The sequence below is a fragment of the Aquila chrysaetos genome, chromosome 7, assembly GCF_900496995.4.
Source record: "Aquila chrysaetos chrysaetos chromosome 7, bAquChr1.4, whole genome shotgun sequence".
NCBI lineage: Eukaryota > Metazoa > Chordata > Aves > Accipitriformes > Accipitridae > Aquila > Aquila chrysaetos.
Genome location: NC_044010.1, coordinates 44,564,804 through 44,585,142, shown reverse-complemented (window position 1 = coordinate 44,585,142; position 20,339 = coordinate 44,564,804). Strand labels below are relative to the sequence as shown.

At 37.9% G+C, this 20,339-nt stretch overlaps 1 protein-coding gene across 2 annotated transcripts in view; it reads left to right on the top strand.

Annotated features, from left to right (window-relative positions):
- Positions 1 to 20,339, top strand: part of POLA1 (DNA polymerase alpha 1, catalytic subunit) — a 204,317-nt gene that overhangs the window by 118,129 nt on the left and 65,849 nt on the right. For both annotated transcript variants that reach the window (XM_030020516.2, XM_030020515.2), the window contains exon 35: positions 18,785 to 18,901. In XM_030020516.2, coding sequence (XP_029876376.1) covers positions 18,785 to 18,901 — 117 coding nt within the window. The remainder of the gene's footprint in view (positions 1 to 18,784; positions 18,902 to 20,339) is intronic.

The window sequence follows — 20,339 nt, the reverse complement described above, 5'->3', positions numbered from 1 at the left end:
CTGTTGAGTTGGCTTTTTTTTTTTTTTTTTTTTTTTTAATGCTTACACAGGAGCATCTGTTGCTTAAGGTCCATCTGCTTACTTTAGTTGGTGTCTGGAATAGTTTAGGCTGAAGAAACTCCTGGATGTCTTCATTCCACTCAAAGCAGTTCCAACCTTGATGTTAGGTCAGGTTGTTCAGGGAGGTTCTGCAACCTATCTAAGCAAGACCACTGTGGGTGCAGACAGATCAATTTTGTGCAGCCCTTTTTCCTACTCTTAATGTGGCCCTATTCATCCTGAGTAGTCGTGTAACCAGTTCCAGATGGTCATGTCCACTTCCGTGATAAAGGAGTAGTACTGGCTGGCTTCACATCAGTCCATTTGAAAATATTTTTAGTAATCTATGTTTTACGTAGTTTGTTTCTGTCTATATGAGTTGATGTAAGTTGTTATATACCAGGGAGGGTGTTGGCTATGTGTCTGGGACCTTTATGTTTGAGGATTGGCAAGAATGGCAGCCAATTGATTGCACTGACTTGGTCCTTAGTATTTTCTTCGCTGCTGCTACTGTGGCTGCTATTACTTCTTAAAAAAACCTCCAAACAAACCCCCCTATTTTCTGTTGTTGTTCTCATTGAGCTCTTGTCCTTCTAATTTTTTTCTTGCTAGCCTCAAAGCAGTTTTTAATAAAATTTACCATGTATTACATTAATGTAAGTTTTGAAAACTTAACTTTTAAAGTTTTAAAACATTGCCACATTTTAGGTGTCTGCCATTTTGTGTGCCAAATCTGTCTAAAGCTGAGTTCTAGCTGAAATTTTAACCTAAAATGGATGAGCATTTTTTCAAGATTAAGGAAAACATGTTCTTTGTGTCTTAAACTAATCCACAACAGCTCTTCTGAGATGCTGTTTTTTCTTTTTGGCTTCACTTCAGTGCTTGAGTTAGAGCAGATCAGCCTAGATTTTTGAGTGCTTTCTGTTCTTCATGGCAAGTAGCAGACATGCCCAATTTACAAGCCCTTTAAAATCTTAATAGAAAAGGCTATAAACTCTCTCTCTCTCAAAATTCTATCTCCCTCTGACCTCTCTTGTCACGATCTCTGGTCTGCATCTGGACAGCGTGCCATGTATGGAGATTTTCCCTTAAAAGATGTTTATTATTAACCTGGAGATTGAGATGGCATTGGGTACCAGACGTTACTGAAGAAATCAGTCTCTCCTAAAGAAGTGAAGAACTACGCGATCTGACTGTAGTGGGAAAGGTAGATTAAGTCAAGGCCAGGAGGGAGGCAGAACAAGAGCTCTCTTTCTAAAAGAATAGGCAGGTTTAAGGGCAAGTTTGAGAGAGACCTAAGATGTCTGCAGGAAAGAATTGTGGGCAGGTGTTGAAAGTAGTTAGAGAAATGGATAGGTAGCTGAGGGGAGGCTAAGGAGGAAGCCTGACCATCTCAGAACACTTACCAAAACGTTTTTTGAGACTTTGGAGTGTCTTGCTTGATGGTCAGTTTAATTAAATAACAGTAGCAGGAAGAAAATGAAGTCATTTAAGATGAAGTAGGGCAGTATATGTTTATTATATCAAAATAAAGTATGCTACAGATATATTTTAATTATTCCAAATCAAAGTGTTATAAAACCCTAACTTGCAGTTGAAGTGTACACATCTTGATATATGAACTTGCCTAGTGAGGTCCACCAAGCAACTGCATTTATGCACAGTAGTGGTCATCTGAGGAAGAATGAATGGGAAAGGGGAAAATCTGATGTAATGTAAATCAGTTTAATTGAAGCCCACAGGCATAAAAGTGCTTGAATTATAATCACTTGCTTATTGCATGATATTGCAATAAAAGCAGTGTTAAAGTTCAGGTGACCTTGCCGTCCCTGAAATGCAGGTGCTATGGCTTCGAAGTCTTCAACATTTGGCTATGAGGAAGAGAATGTATTTCATCCTTCCTTCCTCTTTTCTATTGGTTGTCTTTTGTCATCCTATGACAATCCATCTAGATTTGATAATTTTACAAACCTTTAAGAAAAATTTTTAATATGGAGCAGAAGCTAGCATGATTTAAAAAAAAAAAAAATCAAAAACCAAACCAAGTATGATTGCAGTAATTGAGTATAGATGAGTAAAGAGACTAGAACTGGCACATGACACTGGAGCTGGACCTGGGTGGATGTAGAGGAAACTAAAAGCAAAGAAGCTGAATTGAGTGCAATTGGCTGAATTAGAATATTTAGATGGGGTATCTGCTGGATAAGCACATGGCTGGGCAGGTAGACTTGAAATCGCATGAGGCAGCAGGCATGGATGAAGATTGCCTGTGAAAATTTGGACAAGAAAAGCAAGCAATTATATTTGAGTGTGATTGGTTTAATAAAAAAAGTATGAGAAAATTCTTAAGTCTTTGCCTGCCTGTGCTATTGACGAATACTGGGCAAAATGCGTAGCTTGCAGAGACGGTGGAAATTCGCTGTTATTGTGGGTTACTCTGTTTGTTTCAAGCAGCAAAATCTGTGTATTCCTTTAAACCCTATTTTGAAGAAGAATGGGCAGAAAGGTAGAAAATTTTTTTTTTTTAATTTAAAAATAGAAGAGGGATCCTGATACTGCAGAGTTGGACATCCAAAATCTGAAAAACTCCTAGGATGAATACTGCTTGCTTAATTTTAATCCAGGTCATTTATGTGTGATGTTATCCCATTCTGTCTTTTTTCCAGTACATTGCAGCCTATAGGTCAGAAAGCACTCATCAGATGAGCAGCTAGTCTTTGTTTCTCTCCATTGCTTAGTGGGTGCCCTTTACCTTACTGAGTGCACTCCCTGAAACTTTGCCTAGAGTTATTTATTTTTCTCATGGAGTTTCCTGTGGCACACTTCACTGTAGGATCAAGTGCCTCTTAAAGAACATCTTTACAAGAGCCATGTAAAGCAAGGGGACAAATGATTATTTTTATTTCTGAGGGAAGTGAGGCATAGGGGAATGAACATCAAACACATCCATAAGTTTGGGTGCCCAATTTGTGAAGGAAAGGACCTGATTTTTCAGAGTGTGTAGTATTGTGTAACTGCCCGAAGTACAGCTTTCAGGTTACAGTTGGGTCTACTCAAACTTCAGCAGTGTAGACCTTCCAATTTCAATGAAAACAGGCTGATTCCTCAGGTGATCGTTACCTGTGAGGCCTTTCAATCAACTGGAAGTGATTTGTCCAGCAGGATGGAGAATCTGTGTAGCAGAGCCAGTAGTGCGTTTCAGCTCCCTGGGACCGGATTCAGTTGCCTTTAGCACTTTGTTTTCATTTCTTTCCACTCTCCAGTGTTCACAGTACGTGGAGGTGCAGCAGTAGTCTTGTTCACTTTGCAAGCCTGTTTCATCCTAATGGCAATCCAGTCCTTTAATGAGAATTAAAATATAGATGTGGTCCTCTAACTGTAAATTGATACATGATTTGTATGTACAGGGAACGGAAGTGAGGATTACACTGGCTTCTGATTGCATGCTTCTTGCAGCTTCATGTATTTTTCATATATTCTGCATTGAACATACAGTGAACATCCATTGCTAAAGGGTGCTATTGCATTTTATAGGAACCATATGCATACATCTGATGACAGAATTTGGCCTGTATAGAGACATAACTTGTTTTTATTAATGGTATCATGAAAATTAAGCTCTCAACCAGCCAGTCAGTTCCCTGTGGCATAATAAATGTTTCAGCACAAAACTCATGCTCCAGTAATATATAGCAAATTTATTGTGAAGTCAATTAGTAACATGTATTAGACTGTTTTCAGCAGTTTTTTTCTTAAGCAAAATTATTTCTCTATTTGTAACATATTTCTGAAATAATTGGTTTTAATGTGGCTTCTTGAAGTCTTAACAGAAGCCTATATTGTAACAATAAGTTCCTTACAATTATAAAGAAAATCAGTTAAGTAAAAAAATTATTAGTTTATTAAGTATATAATACTATTCATAGGCAAATGTTTTAATACAGTAGGTATTCTGTTAGAAATCAGCCGATCTGATAATTTTAAGAGATTTTTTATTTTTTTTTTAAGCAGCTGCTTCCTCTCGGAGTTTGGATTTTAACCATGACTTGACTTAAGCTTTCATGTCTTACTAATGCTGCCAGTGAGAGAACTTGAGCACTAAATAGTTTACTTAATTATCTGCTATACAACAGCTGCTAATATTTAAAAAAAAAAAAAATTAAAAATGCCATCTCATCTTTAGGTCCGCTGTGGACAAAAAAAGCAAAGGCAGATAAGATGACTGTAGCTACCCTGTCTGCTTGGCACTGTCTTCCTCCTCCCCTCTCTCACTTTCAGTTTTTAGTGTAATGAAGAGCAGGAGAACAATATTCTGTAATTAAGGATTCCATTAAGTTGAAGAAAAGAGCAAATGGAGTTGTTTGTTCTCCTAGCTGAAAAAATTTGTCTGGGGTGGGGGTTAGTGGTAGTAGTGTAGAAAGAGAGAGAGGTGGGTGGAGAGACTAAGTCAGGGCTGTTTGTTGAATATACTGTTAAGGACTGTTACCATCCTAATTAATCAAGTTAGAAATTACAGCTGTAGTCGGTTTCCCCCCAATTCTTGTTATCAATTTTCTTCTCTTTTGAGACAAAGCAAATATAAATTTTGTGTTCATTTGTCATTCGTTCTTTGACTTCAGCATCTCTGAAAATAACAATGTAGCACAAAAGACCAGTATTTACCTAGTTGTAATGTGGGTTGCCATGGTGTTTTGCAAATTATTGCAATTATGTTCACCATGCGAGTCGCCCTTGGTAACTGGCGAAAAAACTGATAATCCTGTTTTGAACAAAAGGTCAAATTGCTGAATAGAAAGTCTTGATTAACTAAAAGATGTACAAAGTGGAATTATTTCCTACCATTCAGAAATAGTTCTTGATCGGGTTTGGGGGAGGGGGGGAGTAAGTACATCTGATTACTGAAGTACAAAGCATTGAAAGGATGTTGTCTTGAGCCTTTCATGTAGTCTTAATGGTGGCTTTTTTGTCAAATTTACCCATTTGCGGCATTGAAAGAGGCAGCTGCATTTAAGCTTGAGAGATGGTGCTTTTTCAAGAGTTCAGTGCATGGAAAGTTCTCAGCAGTATCTGCAGTTTACTATTAGACCTTCGGCTATTAAAACTGATGTGCTGCATTTGAGCCCATAGCTCTTGGTGCTTGTAAAACCCTCTGACTGATGATCTAATAAAGTGCTCTTACCGGACAATCTCTGATCAGATACTTTAAGGAAAAAAAAAAAAAAAAAAGAGAAAAAAAAACCCCACAGCTCTGAAAAGGAGGGAAGTAGAAACACATGGCTATACTGAAAAGTTTGCTTTTGTAATCTGCAGTGGAAATATTAGTAAATATGACTTCATTTTAAGTACTTTAAAGGCTCCAGAAATCATTTTTATTTACGTTTACAAAAGTAAAAAATAATCTGAAAAGATTAGAAGTTCTTCATAATCACCAGTCCTCAACAATTACATGCAAATATATAGAGGGAATGGTCCTCTTCCCATCATCGTATTCAAGACTCTGTGATGGATTTCCTGCACTTTAAAGCTGTGAATTTCCTTTCCTCTTTCCTATTTTTTCCTATTGGGTGGCGCAAGGGAAGAGGTGAAGAGGATTAAGGGTTTTTCTTTTTTAATTATTCTACTTTTTGTTTTTAAATAGCTACCTGGAAATTAATTCTTAAAACTTTGGAGAGCCTGTGTGAGAGCAGCATGAAAGCAAAGTAAACCTGAACAAGTTTGTGGGTTTACATTCTGCATCACCTAGCAACCCCCCGGCTCAGCCAGTTCTCTTGTCTGCCCCTAGTCCTGTTTACAGACCATTCAGACTGCTCTTCGAAACCATGAAAGATATTCAGTTTCATTAGTGCCATTCTCAAGGAGAAAATAATTAAACTTAAATGAACAAACACTGCTTAGCGATGCTTTAAACTTTTCTAGTTTAAGGTGACCAGACCGTTGAGACCGCTTTCTCTGCCATTACCTTTCACTCCATTGAGCTCCTCTAAACTGACTTATTGATGTATGTGTGCACATTATCATTTTTAAAGTCTTCAGAACTGTATTAACTCCTTCAGTATTTAGAGGTGTTCATAACCATATTGCAAAGATAAATGTTTCACATAAACAACCTTATTGTCTCTTTACCAACTTGAAACGTATACTTGAGTTGACAAACCTTACTGGTATTGCCACGTACATGAGTAAAATCTCTCTGTGTGTTCTGTATTACATCTAATGTCGTATTGGACTTACTGCAAGACAGGTCCATGACAGAGGAAAAAATTCAAGGACTGTACAAATGTTTGAGGGGAGAGGGAAGAGGACAGAGTTCTGGAATAAGGTGGGTGGATTAGAGTGTTTTCAGCTTTCTAACCAAAGTAGAGGCACAGATTTTAAGAAATCCTGAGTTCTTACTGTTTGTATGTTGCTAGATTCTTCAACAGGCAGTACACAGATGGGCTGTATGAGCTCTTTGTGCTTTGTTGACAGTTGGCAGACAAAGCAAAATGTTTTCTGAAGCAAGGTACTGTACTTAGCTATGACCTATTATAGCCTAAGAATGTGGCTTGCTTTGAGTTGTATGAATAAGGAGAATATTTTGCAGAATGGACTTGAATATCCTTCTAGAGAGGTTTTAGCTCTCCATACAGAAATACATAAGACATCTTTCACTGATCCTTTTCTCAATGTAGTTTCCCATATGTAGTCATTTTAATTGTGTCTGCTCCCAGTTGCTTGCTTGAAATCCAGTTTAGCTGTTTTCAGATTGTCTTAAGTAGAATAAAATTGTTGGTCATTGCTGGTTCTCTCTGTGAGTGGTATGTTAGCCTATGAACACTTGTGCTCTACTTTTAATGTTTTAGGGCACATATTTCGGTGCCTAGAACCTTATTTTACTGAAGATAAGAAGACCAAGGTATTGGCTTTGATCTGAAGTAAAGCAGAACATACATGCTAATTTGGTTTATAATGTACAACTGTTAAGGTTGGAATTTGTCCACTTGTGTTGCTATTACATGTGTTTAAATGAGGGCCACTGTTTGCATCAAACCTATCATAAGGGTTTGGAGTGCTCTATTATCTTTTCAGCAGGCTGATGACAGAGCCTGGTCTTTGCACAAATGAGATCAATAAGTTTCAAATAACTTGTATGAAATGACATGTGACTGTACATTTAAAGATGTCTTACTTTTTTAAAAAAATCAATTTTTAATAACATGTAAAACTCTTACATTGACCTACAAGATATTTTGCACTTCTGTCTTGTTTGATAATTTTGTTTAAAGCATTTTTTACGTTAGCTTGAGCATTTGGGTTCTTTTTTTGGGGGGGTAGGGTGCATTTCTTCTTCTGTTATCTCCTGCTTTGATTTCCCCCCGCCCCGAGACTTTCAATGGTCCAACTGATATGACAGATACTGCTGAGAGTAATATTTTTTGGAGATTAATGAAGTTTTATTTCAGTCTTAGATGGATTCTTTCAAATGTTTTTTTCAGTTCTCGATTAGAAAGCAATTCAAGTCCTATTACTTTGGAGTATCCAAATCACAAAATATCATTCTTGAAAATCTACAAACTTTAATTTTCAGCAGCCTAGAAATAGGCATATGATATTTTGTGGCTGATTTGCATCACAGGAGCAATGCATTATTGATAGGACCTCCAGGTATGTGAGTACTAAAGGAACTCCTAGAAGTATGCTCATGGGACAGAATTTTATTGTAGGCTAAATCCTCTCAAATTTATGTCCATTTTCCATAATATCAAAAGGGAACTAAGTTTGGGTCTCTTCTTTGGGTGTTTTAGATCAGAGCAGTTGGGTGCGAAAGGTGAGCTTCACGTTTCATAATGGCCACCTGGAACCTGCATCAGTGCTTCTATCATTCTAGTAATGTCGGATTTTTCAAGATAGAAGAACACTTTGTGTTCTTCTGAGAAACTCGGGTAGTATTTATTTCCTCTCTCGTGCTTTCTTTAAGGTAGCAAGTTAGTGTAGCTACATTGCCCTCAATTACAGTTTGTCTGGTTGCTTTGGACCTTCACAATCTGGTCCTTTGAAGGTGTGGTTCCCATTGATTCCAGTTGCCTTTGAGTCAGTTTGGGCTGGCAGCTTTCCAGTGGGGAACTGAGACAATAGAAACGAGTGTCTCTGAAAACAGGAGGTTTCAGTAGATATTATTTTGGAGAGGGTATCCTTCTTTTTTACCAGTAGTACTGTCTCACCGGGTGGTAAAGTGATCATTTGCCTTCCACTAGGAAGTTGTTGGCTAAGATGCTTCAATTTGATAACATCCTTTAATGTGGTTCCTGTGATAATAATACTGGATATATAACCAACCATCTCCAGGATTTGTACTGCTTTCAAGTAGTACACTTTCAAAAGCAATTCATATCTTCTTGTTACTATTCTTTCATTTAAGAGACAGTTTTGTATTTTTCCTGGAAGATTGTGTCTATCCATTAATCAGCCTGGGTAATGCTGAATTCAAGAGGAGCAGAATGAACCATCCAGGAAAGGAATTTCCCTTCTTTATAAGAGTTTTATCCACTCCATCCCACAGCTGAATTCAGATCAGTTGTATAGGCCAAAACTCAAGAAGCCCTGAAAATGAGGAAGTGCTTCGAAAAGAAATTGAAATCGTATCTTCAACTTCCAGTGAAGTGAGGCAGCATGAAATGGAGTGTGAAATGCCGTGGTCCCTGTTTACTTTTTCCCTAAATTGGATGATCAGGTAGTATCAGACTCTAAAAATACTCATACTGGGAAATGTAATCTATTTTTTCTGGATGAGGAACTAGCTACAATACTTATTGTATAGAAAAAGAAAAATGAATGTGAAGTCAGTGGCCAAGTGTGAGTTGATAAAATAGTTCCTTATATTTACTTGTGATCCAGATAGTCATATACTACACTGGATCTATGATCAGGTCTCTTAATGCCCTCTAGTTAGCTTTATGTATAAATTTCAGTTGTTGTTTCTATAATAGTTACTATTTCCATTGCTGCTTGGAATTTAAAGCCAAATGTACACAGCACCTAACAAAATACCAGAGAACATGGAATAAGCATTCCCTGGGTAAGGGATTTAAGCTGTAGGATAAATTTTTAAAGGAATTTATATAAACCTAAGTTGCTTCACCATTCTAAGCATATGCTGCAATATCTTTTGTTTCAGCTAGAGCAAGCTTGGCAGCATGCTTAACATGGTACCTATCCCACTTAAAATAAAAAGACAAAAGCTCTAGTCAGCCAGCGTCAGTAATAGACTCTTGACCCAGCTCCTTTTATAAAACAATTTATTTGAAGAGTCTGTGAAAATATCAAAGGAATTTATTATTGGGAGGTGATTAAATGTTACAGTTAGGACAGCAGTATAAAGCCTTAAAACAAAACATCCTCAAAGATCATCTTTGGTTTATATACTCAAATTTGAGTATAAATATGTTAGATGACTTAGTTTTAAGAGATTTTTTACTTAAAAGTTTCAGTTATGCCTGGCAGTTAAAGAGAAATTGCACACACTCTTCATTTTGAAATTCTTTCACATTTTGAAATTCTACGATGAAATTCAGACACACTTTTTCTCTAGTAAGGGACCTCTTGAACCTAACATTAGAGCTTCTGACTTAGTACAATTTGATCTCTTTGTAGTAACATATTATAGAAGTGGAGAGAGCTTTTCCAGTAATTTCTTGTTAAAATTTTGACAAAGTGGAAAAGAAGGTTGGAATGACTAGTATATCAATAACAATGTCTATCCATATATTACTTCGAGATCTGATTATGTCTGAACCTACTTATTGAAGAGGCTTTGCAGGTCCCCTAGATTTCCTTCAAAGATAAAATGACATCCTTCTTATGGTCTTACAGATATATTTTTTAATTAGTGCTTGGTATCTGGTTTGCTTGTGGAATATCAAGCCCTGCAGGATCCTGAAGAAGTTGCTAACCCAGAATTCTGTGTCACTGATTGCTTCTAACTCTACTGCTCTTGTTTTTTAGGGTTGGTTTGCATGATTCTTGTCAATAGAGTGTGCCTGCTCATTCCTTTTCAAGCAGATCCTCATTGATAGCAAAAATGTCAAAATAGATAAGATGCAGCACCTGTGAAGCTGCAGGCCCACATTCTATTTCCAGAGCTAACTTCTGGTGGTAGTCTTTTATAGAAGTAAAAAAAAAGTCTGTTTCTTCAGAGAAGTTGGCGTTTGCATGGTTTTATAAAGGCTTCATTTCTGATGGCGGTCATTTTGCTACAGAGTGAGGAAGGAAGGAGGCCTGATGGCTCATTTTCCATATATGATGCTCTTCTGTGACAGGATATTCTTTTTTGTTTCCCTCACATTTCTTTCTGACAAGATTATCTCCAAATTTCACCTTGATGAAGAATTTACCTGTCTTTTCCTTCCCCTGCCCAAAGAGGGTGGGTGACCAAGGGGTAGGTTTTTAGATATCATGAGGTGTTCCTTTCATATGTTGATCCAGTCTTTTATAAGTTCAGACAATTCAGTGTTGAGGTTGTTTGTATTAATAGCTACAAGTTCCAAAGGAATGGCCGTCTCTGCTCAGGCTGTCTAGGAGACGCATAGACTTGTGTGGAGCCCCCCTGATCAAAGTGTTCTCCACTAAGTCTGCTTTGCTAGTCTCACTGATAAATTACTCCATCCATAAGATTGATCAAGCAGCTATCTGATGTATTTTTGTACTTTGGAAGGACAATCAGGGTGAAGCAGCTAGCTGGAAGCAGCTGGAGAAAGTACATGAAGCAGGCAGGCACCAGGATACTGCAAAGAGTTACTTTTCCTGCAGATGAGAATAGTGTTTCTGATTATGCCAATCCTAGCCTCAACAAGTCCACCATCTTGAGAAACCCTTTCAAAAGTTGAATGAGTCTATGCCTTTCTTGTGTCTAGCAGCAGTAGAATTGATTTCTTTGTAAGAGAGATCTTCTGAAGTTTTTACCAGGTACATTTCCCCATTAAAAACTGGGATGTTGCCTGAGGAACCTGAGTTACGCTGGACTTCACATTACTAAGTGGGTAGAGTTTCCCATGTGAAATCTTATTTCACTATTTATGATAGCATCCCTGACCTGAGGGGATTTCTTCTTGGGATTGTAGCAGTGGCGGGTAGGTGTCACTCAAATCTGTGTTGTCTGCTGAAATTCCAGTGCGTGACACTAGTTCTCACGCTGTCATTCCGAGTTTCATTGCTGCTGAGATCTCTCCAAGATGGTGCAAGTACATTGGATCAAGTCAGTGTTATTACTAGAGTGTTTCTTTGTTCTGAACAGGCAAAAAAGCAGATTAGAAGTTGAAATTACTTAAAAGTAATTGGGTTTCTGGTACACAGCAGAAAAACTTTCCTGACTTTACAGCAGTAGCTCATCTTTAAGTTGATATTGATACCAACCTTGGTGTTTGAAGTGTAAAATTGTGATGTAATTTTCAAAAGATGTAGCTACTACTAACAGCCAAAACACTTGCCAAAGAATGTGCAAACAGAGTTTTTGGCTCAAGTTCTAATTTCTGAGATGCTGTATACTACTAAGGAACATTTGTCCATCTGCTCCCCCAAACATTCATGTATTTACAGAAGACACACACAGGTGGAACAGGGAGGACACACCTGCGATGTCGAACAAGTTATTGCAAGTGGAACTGATAACTTTAAGGTCACTGAGTCAAGCCCACTGTTGCCACAAGAAACTTCATATAAAATATTTCATAAAGTCACCTATCTTTTAACATTGCATGGGGCTATCAGTAGATTTGATAGTTTACCCAGTAATGCAATATTGGTGGAACCTCATCCTTCCAGGGGATTTAATGCCACTTCAACCAGATTTGCCTTGTTAGGCTATGCTATCCATAATAATGGACATTGGCAGGAAAATGGGGTTTGAAGCTTCTGACCTCGGAATTAGTGGAAATAATATGCTTTTGTAAGAGTAGTGTCCTAGTTTCAGCTGGAATAGAGTTAACTGTCTTCCTAGTAGCTGGTACGGTGCTATGTTTTGAGTTCAGTATGTGAAGAATGTTGATAACACCGATGTTTTCAGTTGCTGCTAGCAGTGTTTAGACTAATGTCAAGGATTTTTCAGCTTCTCATGCCCAGCCAGCGAGAAAGCTGGAGGGGCACAAGAAGTTGGCACAGGACACAGCCAGGGCACCTGACCCAAACTGGCCAACAGGGTATTCCATACCATATGACGTCCCATCTAGTATAGGAACTGGGAAGTGGGGGCGGGGAATCGCCGCTCGGGGACTAGCTGGGTGCCGGTCGGTGGGTGGTGAGCAATTACACTGTGCATCATTTGTACATTCCAATCCTTTCATTATTGCTGTTGTCATTTTATTAGTGTTATCATTATCATTATTCGTTTCTTCTTTTCTGTTCTATTAAACTGTTCTTATCTCAACCCGTGGATTTGCTTCTTTTCCCGATTTTCTCCCCCATCCCACTGGGGGGGGGGGGGAGTGAGTGAGCGGCTGCGTGGTGCTTAGTTGCTGGCTGGGGTTAAACCACGACAGTAGTCTGAAAGGTGAGGTCAGTTTGATGTTAGAGTGGCTTGATTACTAACTCACAATGATGCCTGGATGAGAAAATTTTCATTGTGTTGTCCCTTACTTTCAGCCTTCCAAAAGCTGCTTTGCTGATCAGTGACATGAACAGCAAGCTTATGCTGGTTGACTAGGAAAGCATATCCAGGTTGTGTTCCTACACTTCCCTTCTGGCAGGTTTGATGATTTAAGGTGATAATTTCAGCTCTGCAGTGAGGAAGCCATGGATTCTAGATCCAGTGTGCTTGAGGTTAGGTATCCCAGCCATCTGGAGATTGGATGTCATCCACCAAGATCCCATTTTCAAAAATCTGCATTAAGATTGTCTGCAATGGAGAGTAAGATTGTAGAGAAGCAAGCACTAATTAAATTTTAAATTCAACTCCAAAGTGACTGATAGTGACCTCTGAATAATTTTCAGTGCTTGCAGCTTTCTTCTCTTTAATAGTGCATTTTTTCATTCCATGTGAACTTTTAAAGCATTGTAGTCCCTCAGCATCCGGACCGTCTGAAGGCAGGAACAGATACAGAACTGAAGTGTCGTAGAGAAGCACATCCAGTCCTCTACTGTAGCAGGCAACCAAGCTACACTGTAAAATGTAATTTGTAAAAACTGTTAAGATAAAGCTCAATAAATGTATGTTGTTGACTCCTGCAACTTCTATTTGAAAGGCTGTTCCAAAACCACTTGCCTCTGTATTGTGGGGGTAATATTTATAATGCTTGTTGATCACTAGAATGTGAGAAGCTAATTCTCAAGAACAGACTTATAAAGAAAGAAAATTACTTTTGACTTGCAAATTTCTCCCCATTAGCTACGGTTTGTGGACATAGTACTCTTTAGGGATTTTCTTTTATACTGTGCATTTACTTCAGGGTTTTTTTGCATATATTTTTTTATATTTTAAAATGAACTAAGCATTTGTAGACAGAATGTTTGGAAATGCTAGTTGCTTTCACCCCCCCCCCCCCCCCGTATCAACTTGTATTTCATTTCCCACAGTGTTGCAGATATCAATTGGAACAAAACTGAAGATTTCCTATTATGATTTTGTTTGATCTATTGCAAATTAATTTACAGACTCATTGATAGCTGCTGGGAAATGAAGGATTGGTTTTGTTTGGTCAGTGAAGACAACAGGCATGGATCAAATAAGGGTTAACAATAATGTGCTTGAACAAATTGAATCAGAACATAATGCATGTATTGAATTTGATTGCAACATGCATGTCCATGGAAAAGTTTTTTGTTTAAAACAAGTCAAGGCTATGGCTTAATTATCAAAGCAAAACAAGAGACATAAAGAGCTACATGTTTCTGATACTGCTTTTTTCAAAAATAGCTCCCTTCACACAGTTATCTACATGTTTAATTTACATGCATAATAGCAACAGTTATTGTTGTCATTTGTTAAGAGAGATTAACAGATAGTAAGTACAAACAAACGCAAATAAGGCCTGAATAGAGAGGTGACAAAGAAGAAAAGACCTCTTTAATGTTAATTATAACTGGTAGGAAGTCTATACAAATGACATTAACTGTTTTCTGTATGAATTGAAGGGACATTTAGCTGGTTACACATAACATGTTTGGTTTTTTACTGTAGGCAGCAACTTAGATCTCCTTTTTTAAAATGTAGTTTATTGAGAAATGTACTGTTCAGTGGAAGTTTTATGTTTTGGTCATTATTTCTTAGTAGTTGAAAACAAGTATAATAGTAAGCTGTTGAATTTGAATGCTTATTTTCATCCTAACCTATTGTTTTTAGTTGAAGCAGAGTTTTTCAGTCTTTTTTCACCTGTATTTTGTGACCAGCAAAGTTCCCAGCACTTTCTTCAACAGTGACTGCATTAGACCGAAAGAATTGCATAAAGAAACTTGCTTCAAGTGTCATTATTCAATGGTAATTTGGGTGGACCATCTGTGCATTCCCTTATAAGACAATAGAAGCAGTACCTTGCAAGTGGTGTAGTCCTTTGTTTCTTAATTGTTAGCTAAAAATGCCAATAGGTGGCAGAAAACACACTGTTACTTTTATCATGCATTATTTTTATGGTTGTCTATTTTTGAGTATTCTGCTCAGCTGAAGTTGGGATGCTGCTCCCATTCCAGGCTTTGTTTTTTCAGTTGCACTTGCATTCCCTAACTAAATACCTCACTATCTGGCAGTTTCCATGCTTTGTTTTTCTAGTATAATAAATTGTTTTAAAGTTCAAATGTAGTCATTCAATATGTTTTGAGTCATGAAGTGTTCTCTTTGTGCACACAGGCTCTTTTCAGAGTTACAGCTGAAAAAATTACACTCTTAAACAGGAGGGGTTTGGAATGGGTGAGGACACCCTCCATGCCTCCCCTTGCCTGGCTGTGTATTTTAAGGCCCTGTTTGTGTCAGACTGCTACCAGATGTTTCACAGGAAGGTAGAGATGCCACATAATAAGCAAATATGGCATAAACAGCTTTCCACACAGAGCATAGCTTTTGTCTCTAAGAATTAACTTAATGGAAGATCTGTGACAATACATTATCCTTTGCAGAAGCGTTTGTGTGTTTTCCCTCACAGTGGCTCTAATGATATCCTCAGTACTCACATAAGTGAGTGCCTGAAGATCTCAATGCTATCCTTGAGGAGCTTTTTTCAGTAAAAGGTTATTCCATGTCTACTAAAATTGAGTTATTTAAAAAATATGAGGCAACAGATTAACACCTTCCTTGTTTAGAAATAAATCTTAGGTACCTTTGCAAAACCAAAGCTAACGACTAGCTTTTTCACTTGAGGCTCCTTTGTGTCTGCTGACTCCAGAAGACACAGGTCAGGTGTCTATGTCAGGTCAGGTCTTAAATTAGGACTTTTCATGGTGAAGCATCTGCTGATGAAGTAGCTCAGTCTTGTTGAGCGGTGTCTATCTTTCTAATGTCACTTGTGAAATATTTGTCATAAATAATTTGTATGTGACAAGGAGAGTGGTACTAAGATTGCTAGGGCAACAGTTGTGCAAGAGACCAAAATTAAATCCACAGAAGATTTCTTGGAATTTTCTCACCATGCAGTATTAAATGTGTAATGATTTACATTGTTAATCCACATAACAATAAAACGCAAACATAGTGATCAGTTACACCGATCATACTGTTTCCAAAAAGCTTGCTCTGACATTAGATGTACCCTTATTTTATGAAGAGTCTAGAGCAGCGTTTGTCTCATCCCAAAATCTGTTAGGTGAATTCTTTTCGGATATGCTTTTTTCCTCTTCCATTTACTATAAACAGATTGTAGGGTGACTAGCTTAGACCAGGTATCAAGCTTTTAGATATCCAAAGTTGGGTGAAATGAACCCTAACTGCATATCTTAACAGACTCTTTCCATTTCTGCATTACAGTTGAGCACACTTTTTAGGTAGTGCTATATACCTTGACGTTGGCGTGAAGTTCCCCACAAAGTTCTTCTGGTCTGCCCACGTGGGCATAAAAGCTCCTCTCTGCCAGAGCAACGGGAAGAGTCTTGATGGACTTGGTACTGAGTGGGATAATACTGAGGATATGTCATGGCTGGAGAAATGATGAAAGAAGATGAGTCTCTGGAATAAGTGAAGTTATTCGGAAAGGATTTGATATTTCATCTTAAAAAAACAAACAAAAATTGAATCAGACTTCTAGCACTTTTGAAAAGATTATAGAAGAATATATTTTTAAGTTGAAGAAAGGGATAAAGCTGACAAACATGAAAGAACACAGTGTTCAGGTTATCTGATCCTTTAGAGAACAAACTGCAAAAAACAAACCAAAAAATCTCTGCATATACCAGTAAATGATAGGAAAGACATTGACAAAAATTTAAAAAAAATAAATAAAGCAAAACTTTTAAGAGTAGACATAGTCAAATCCCATTTGAACAAGGTTTTGGAAAATGGAAAACTAAAATTTATGTATTCCTCCACACAAATTCCAAAGTATTTGCAATGAAGTAACTCAAATATCTACCTTTAAACTAAGCTGCTGACATAGTTGTACTGAATCAGGATGCTGGATTACTGAGGTACAAAATACAGATTCCATTTTGGCCATGCCAGTGAGGAAAGAAAAAACGTCATGTCTTATTAACAAATCTGCTTTGCCAGCAAACCAGAATCTCCAGGAAATGAAAGCCAGAAAAGGTATAGAGTTGCAGGCTTTCATTACTGACTTGTAACCAAGATGGTGATAGTGATGATAGTGCTCTGAATGGAGCTGTGGAAACTGGAAAAGTAGGAAAAACATGGTAATAATTGGAAACCTGAGCTGCCACACTGTGGAAATTAGGTAGAAGTCATTGCCAGAGTGTAATGTTGGGACAGCTTGTTAAAGAGCCAGTGAGAAGGGAAGCAAGCAATGTTCTGAGTTGTCCTCTGATTCCTAATATTTCTGTCAAAGTACCAGGAATCCTGGTATGGTTAGATTAAAATTCTTTGCAGGAACAACAAAAACAAATTTTGGAAACAGAGGCGAAAATAATCAGTCACTATTCCCAGCAGAGGCATCAACAGCTGATAATCTGAAATGCAGGGTTTGACAGGGCTGAGCTGCTCAGGGGTGGTAAAAGCAGGAGCTGTTTGAGAGGAGTTGCAGAAAGACCTTGTTGTACCAAGTTGACTTGTCAGTTAACAATGGAAGGTTAAATCCTCTGCCAAGTAATGTTAAGTGATGCAGGTGCTAAAAAAACAATCTTAATTTTGCATACGATCTGTGTATAGACTTACTAGTGAAGAATAACATTATAATTCTTGCATAATAATAAATATCTTTCTAGAAATGACTACTCAGTGCTCAAATGCTTAGTAGTGCTCCAGGCAAACAGAACTTGTGGAAAGAAAGGAGCAGAGAACAAGATGGTAAATACCATCTTGTTTCTGTATAAATTCATGTTTGTCTAGCATCCTGAATACAGTGTGCAGTACTGGTTTCATCTCCCTCCCCATTTGTCCCATTTTCTCCCACCCTACCATTTCAAAAAGGACTGGGAAGAGATTCAGAGAAGGGCAACGAAGATGTAGAGTGGTTTCCATGCAAGGAACAACTAAGTAAATTAGGACTGTGGTTTGGAAAAGAGTTTGATTGCAGATGATGTGATGGAGGTCTATAAAATCATGAGTGGCATGGAAAAGGTGAATGCAGAATGATTATTCCTAGTCTCTCCTGATACAAGAGCTAGAAGGCATTAAAAAAATATATATATTTTTTTTGGTGTGTTCAGGAAAAATGATATTTTTTTCATATAGCGTGTAGTTGTTCTGCAGGATGTTGTAGATGCTAAAAGTTTACATTGGTTTGAAAAGCACTTGAAGTTCATTGGAATGGGGGTAGTAATGCAACCATCACCACTGAATATAGACAGTGATTCAGGAGGTCCTGGAGCCATTTCTAAAAGCTGGGAAAATCTTCTGGGAAACTTTTACTGTGTGCTTTCTTTTACGCTGTTCCTTAGGTATCTGCTGTCGTTGATTTTTAGAGATGAGGTGTGGCATTGGTTTAACCTATGGTTGGACCTTGTACAAAAGGTACATCCTTACCAATCCCAGAAGCATTCTTTCTTTCATACTCTTAAGAGGAGCCTTTTGCGTTGTCTCCCTGAGCTGACAGAGAGCGAGCTGGCTCAGGTTTTATTTCATTTTAACTCAGCAAAATGTTAGTTTTTCCTAAATGAGTCAGTTTATGTTGAAGTCTTGATAGCTTTTTATAAAAAAAAAAGTTTAAAAAAAAAAAAGAGAAAAGAAAAGAAAGCTTCTGGCTGTCATCAGAAAACCAAAAAGTTACAACTGTTTTTCCCCTCCAAAGCGCAAGCGATGAAATGGCACTTTACTTTAATTTGTTATTTGTCTTGCTGTCTGGTCTACATAGTCGTATAAAATGATTCTGTTACATGTTAATGTTGTCTGAACTGGAGAAGAGCAGCGGTTTCAGTATATTTTAAGGAAGGGATGACTGCAGTGTGCAGAATGTGGGATTTTGAAGCAAGAAGACCAGCTTAGTTCTTCACCATTGAATGTGTTACCTTAGACAAGGACCTTTACTTCTTTATACGTATTATAGTATCAGCTTCACTGAGGATGTTAAGGTTGGGATTTTGTTTCTTCCTTGAGTATGATTCATTGTTTAGGTAGGGTAAAAAGAAGCTATAACTTGAATTTTTGGTAAAAATGTATTTTCGTCTGCGTTCTCCCTTTCTGCAGGGTTGGTTAATATGTGAGGAGCCAGCTTGCCAGAACCGAACCCGTCGACTTCCCCTGAGTTTTTCCCGGAGTGGCCCTGTGTGCCAGGCCTGCAGGAAGGCTGTTCTGAGACCAGAGGTGAGTGGTTTAGGACAAATCTTTGACAGCAGTGGAGCAGGATTCTCATGAAGCTTGCCTCTCTCTATTCAACTCTGCCTTTCAAAGGTAGCAGGATTAAGCAGGAATTTTTAATTAGTTTATTAGTTTAAAAGGGACTGTTTATGCTTTTCCTACTCCACATTTAAGCTGCGTCCTCATTGCTGTGAAAAGAGCATGCCACACAGCTGCTGTGTTTGGAAATTTTCCAGCTGATGAGCATTTGGTCAGCAAACTAGAATTTGCTGGAATGTTTCTGCCGGAGTACAGGTAAATTAAAGCAGACAAACAAAACCAACCTTCCGAAACAAAAACAACTACCTGCTTTTCTGCTGACTGGTTCTCACCTGACTGAATTTGGTGCTAAGGAGCTGGAGGTGGGCTTTAATGCCATCTTCTGGGGGTACTCTAAGGTGGTATGTATTTTCAGGAGATGGGAGGTTCTGGGTTCTGCACATTTGGATTTGGCTCCATGCCTGAAAAGTGTAGAAGCTTTTAAACCTCGCATTGAGCTGGATGGTCTGGTCTTCCAGAGTTCAGGACTGCCTGCTGCACCCTAGCTGGTTCTCTTAGATTCTGAGGTGAAAGGAGGCTGGTTGTTTCATGCCGTAAAATTCTGGCAAATGACTTCAATTTCTTTGTTAGGAAAAAGAGGAAAAAAATGAGTTTAACATTTAGAAGTCTTGACATTTTCCAGAATTTACATAAAACAACCAAAGAGAGAGAGAAAGATTCCATAAAGAAAATAGGGAATCTTTGATCTGGATTTGTTTCAGGATGTAATAAGTCTTTCAATTACCCTTACTTACATAAAACTTACAAAAATCAAGGCTTTGAGGTGGGGCTGTCAAGTGAATGCTCTGAACAACCTTGTTTTATTTACCACGTGAGATTTTCTGGTCCTTTTTATTCCTTACTATTTGCAGATGGAGAAAGTCATAAAGGGTAAGTGTCAGTAAAAGTCAAGGGGCTTAAACAGCATTGTCAGAGAAAGACTGATTAAAAGATAGCCATTTTTTTGCATTAGTGGTAAGTTAATGTTGAAGAATATAAGAAGATCAGATAATGAACAGCATTAAAAAGTGGGTAAAAATGAGTGGAATTTCCCAGTCTCCTAGCACTGGAACCAGGTGATACCACATAAAATTAAAAAGGAAGAAAAGCAAATCCATCAGAGAACAAACGTTTCACCTATGCCATTAATCTGAAGTATACTGCTGTAAGAAATTTAAAGTCAATACCTGTGGAAAAAGAGACCGAGGCTTATATGGGTATTAGAAGTGTCCAGACATGTTAGTTATCAACAACAATTTGTGAAGAAATTCAGGTTTTGATCCAATTTCTAGCTATTAGAGGAGTGGATGAGATCTAGTAAGGAGATTATTCTGCCTTCTGCTACCTCTGCATTCTATCACATTGT